This window comes from Schistosoma haematobium, chromosome 2 (assembly GCF_000699445.3).
Source record: "Schistosoma haematobium chromosome 2, whole genome shotgun sequence".
NCBI lineage: Eukaryota > Metazoa > Platyhelminthes > Trematoda > Strigeidida > Schistosomatidae > Schistosoma > Schistosoma haematobium.
The window spans coordinates 43,608,184-43,612,573 of record NC_067197.1 but is presented as its reverse complement, the minus strand read 5'-3'; the positions used below and the strand labels follow the sequence as shown (position 1 = coordinate 43,612,573).

The 4,390-nt window shown below is 30.4% G+C and overlaps 1 protein-coding gene across 1 annotated transcript; it reads right to left on the bottom strand.

The window, feature by feature from the left end:
• Nucleotides 1–2,445: 2,445 nt before the first annotated feature.
• MS3_00007036 (uncharacterized protein) lies at nucleotides 2,446–3,537 on the bottom strand (the record flags this gene model as incomplete). The annotated part of the gene is made up of 1 exon (XM_012942662.3): nucleotides 2,446–3,537. One exon carries the CDS (start codon nucleotides 3,535–3,537, stop codon nucleotides 2,446–2,448), a length of 1,092 nt encoding a protein of 363 aa, XP_012798116.2.
• Nucleotides 3,538–4,390: the final 853 nt, after the last annotated feature.

Below are 4,390 nucleotides of genomic sequence, written 5' to 3'. Positions count from 1 at the left end.
TGCGAGATTCGAACCCAGGACCTACTGTTTTCGCGCCAGAGCACTTAACCACTAGACCACTGAGCCGGCATCCAACGGTGTTAATGTCTAACTTCAACTAATCCACGAAATTGAGCGACACATTCACCATTGTCTTCAGTGAGTTACTACATCACAACAGACCTGGTTGAACTCCACTGGTCACTACTTCTCACTAGAACTCCAGGATATACCTCGTGAAGCCAGTCACTAGTGAGCATATTTTTTATTAATATCAGGTGGGTTTTTGTGGAGATTGTAGTAGTTTCAATGGTTAAGATGAACCGTCGTACATCATGTATATTGATTATATTTCAACATTAGAAATCTGTATCACATAATGAATTTGGGACGGACCTAATCAATGATCAATGTAGAATATTTTTTTATTGGAGAAAATATACAAGATTCAACATGTTCATATAACTCAATTGACCTCTTTGACAAAAAAAATAATGAAGGTCATAATAATGTCCAAGTAGTGGATAACAAGTGAATACGTTCATTTAATCAATAACTTATTAGTTTACAAATAAAATTTGGCACACATTACTGTACTTTACAGAAAATAGGCCCTATTGTTTATTAGATTTTTCAAAAAAAAATTTATAACCATAGTGGAATAAGTCAGTTACAACGTACTGGGTTTGAACCCCATGGTAAAGATCAACTCTGGAATGCAGAGTGATCCAGATAAAAAGTCCTAAGTAGAACAAAACACGTGTGGTGGATTCCACTGCTTTCATTGTTACTCATGAATATAACAAAAGGAATACAAATATACTTAATAGTAACTTCTGTCATCTGTACACTACCGTATTTCATTAATTAATGGTATAGATGTGAATCAATCAATTGGTTAGCTACAACGTAGATCCAGGCACACATGAGCATCGGCATTATTTGCCACAGCTCATTAGCACAAGATGTACACCGAGTTCATAGTAATTACTTCAATTATAGCAATATATATAAAAACCAAGATTGCATATAAGGATATAATACAGGGAGAAAGAATTAGTAGACAGAAAGAAAGGTAAAAAGGAATTTTAATCACGGTGTACACACCTACACCACTGTGATCGATTCCGAACGATGTCACAGTCACCAACCATTGCTTATGATAGTCACACGGACCCCAACCAAATAATATGCATGTACCAACAAGACTAAGACCAGAAGTTAGTGAATTTATGAACTGATACTACGTTTTGATTTGGTCACCCTTAAATTTTTTCCAACCATCCTCAACACTAGTCAACATTGTGGGTCGTAGTAATAAGTGTTCAGGCGTACATAACACGTGACCACATACATTGTCAAGTGATATGATTGTAAAGCACAGAATATAAAGCTATTACGCTGAGCTCCCAATTTTGGAGAGAAAATTTGACCCATTTATGGGAAGCCGCTATGGTAAACTCTGGGGAAATGGCACCGAAATTCCCCTTTAATCTTGGTGAAATTTCACCAAACCTAGGAGATTGGGTACGATATCATATTAATGGTAATGCCGACGTCATTTACTCGGTTCATCGTTATCAAATGTACACACATCTCATCAATACAATACTGTCAAGAATATCAACGCATTATAAGACTAATGTTTATTTATAAAAATAGTATGACATAAAAATATCTTTATCAAAATGTGTTTTTATTAAAAAAAATAAGATGGATAGATCACAAGTAAACAAAATGGGAACGTTAAAAAGATAAAGAAGAGATAAACAACAACAATGACGACAACAACAGCAACCTGGAACTTATGATGGACTTGACAACAATACAAAAATAAAGTATTATACCGGTGTTATTATTATTATTATTAATATAAATGAATAAGTCTATCCATTAAAACACCATTAACATAGAGGTAGTATTAATTAAAAATTAAAAATCAATTCAAATCGAGCACACTGATTGATCTGTGAATCAATATCATAATAATGAATAAAAGAAATCGGATCTCCATGATCCCTGGGACGAGCACAATTATTGATCTGTGAATCAATATCATAGTAATAATAATAATAATAATAATAATAATAATAAAGAGAAATCCGATCTACAATGATCCCTGGAAAAGGTTGTTTACTTGGAAGACAAATACAAAATGTATGTGGGGGGGAGGGTCTATGTATATAAGTAGTCACAATAATACTGATATAAAAAATAAGTAGTAAAGATTTGAAAATTACAGAATGAACGAAATTTATTTAAATAAATATTAATTTTATCATCTTAAATAATAATAATAATAATAATAATAATGGAAAGGTATGTATATATATATATATATATATATATATATATATATATATATATATATATATATATATAAAATGTTCCTTAAAGGATAAACAAAACAAAAAACCCTTGGCAACAAGGAAAAACAAAACAATATATTAATTAAGTTTTTAAATTTTAAATAGTAACTCGCCTTAAATTTGAACATAATGACATTGTATCCATATGACTATTACTATTACTACTAATAGTACTAATAGTACTATCATCTTGTATAAAATGATCAATATCCCAATAACTAGTAGCTGTTCTATTCAGATTATGATTAATATGGTTCTCAGTTGTTACTGTTGCTGTTGTGGTGGTTGTTGTGATTGGTGGTGGTGTAAAATGTAAAAAATAACAATTACTACCAAATGGACAATGACCATTATTAGCATAATTAATACATATTCTAGTACGATATTTTGGATGAAATTGTGGATATTTTAATTCATCTGGACCATGAGCAAAATGACAATTATCACCAAGTGGACAATGTTTATATTTTTGATAATGTAAACATGGTTGCGTTTTATATCTTGCATTATAAATAGCATCTTGTTTACGTGGTATTGGATAACGCATATGTACTTGCATTGGTCTATGTGTATTAGTGATAGATTGTAATTCATTAGAACTAGTGACTGTCTTTGAAGTAATCACAATACTATTTGATAATGATGATGTCATATAATGTTCATCATTTTCTTTTTGTCTTAATAATGGTCTTGGTCGTAATTTCGTCATTTTTGGTATCTTCTTCATCAATTGATTGATTTCTAAACTTGACTCATGACTTGTTGTTGTTGTTGTTGAACATTTAGGGAAATATATTGAATCATTCATTAATATATTCGCTTGACATGTACATACAGCTGATGTTTTTGTTAGATTCGGTATATGATTTTCATTATTCTCTTGATCATAATATGTTTTCCATGTTTTATTTATAATCATCTTTAAATGATCTGGTAAATGAGTATATTCATTTGTGGATTGAATCAAATTTGGATCCATAGATTCTATAGTTTGCCTGTAATAGAACTGATCTGTATTGCATAATTTATGACGTAATAATCGATCCTCTTGTGAATTATTCTTACTATTCGTAGTAGTAAATAACTCATGTAATGGGGATCTTGTTGTTGTGGTTGTTGCTTTGCCAATGTTCAAATTAGTTTCCATGTCGGTTAAATATTTAAGTACATCATGAGTTTCAAATACCATTCTGATCAAAGGAGGATGTTTTTTTTTATTTAAAAAAAAACACAAATAAAATAATAAAAATAAAAAATAAATTAAGTTTTGTGTGTCTTGGGGAATCAAAAGGGTTTTATCCCAATTAAGATTTTTGACTACTTTTTATGATTGATAGATAGTTGTCACTATTGGGATATCAAGGTCAACTGTTGATGAAATGAACCAATCAGAATGATTAGATGAGTGATATGATCTCGTTCCTATATCATGATTGATTCATTCCCTTAATTCACCCCCTTTCGTCTTCTTCTTAAAAATAATATTACTACTAATAATAATACTTAATTTAGTTATAATTAATCCTTATCCTAATCACCACCATCACCCCCATCATGATCATCATCAAATGCCGTGTTTCTATTGGTTATTGAATTTTTAAAATTATCATTAATATAGGGGGGTAAGAGGGAGTATGAATATATTTTACAATGAATTGATGATGAATGTCGATGATTCACATAAGTAATTGACATTCAATACAACTAATATCATCCTCATCCTGATCATCATCATCACCATCACCATTGTCGTCATCATAAGGGGAATGGGAATATGAAAACAAAACAAAAAAAACAAAAAAATCTTTTATTGATATCCAATGATTATGTAATTGTTTTGATAAGATTCAATGTTATGGGATATAAAGGAAAAATTTTTGTCTTTAGATAAGATAAGATAATGGACAGTAGTTGTTTTCCCCTAAATAAACGACGGTTATCTAATCCGATTTGAATTCAAGTTTAAGGTTTGTAACTTAAATAGAACCTAAAAACTAGGTAGGTTAATCGTCTTTATCAGAATATGCTTTCCTTGGGGTATA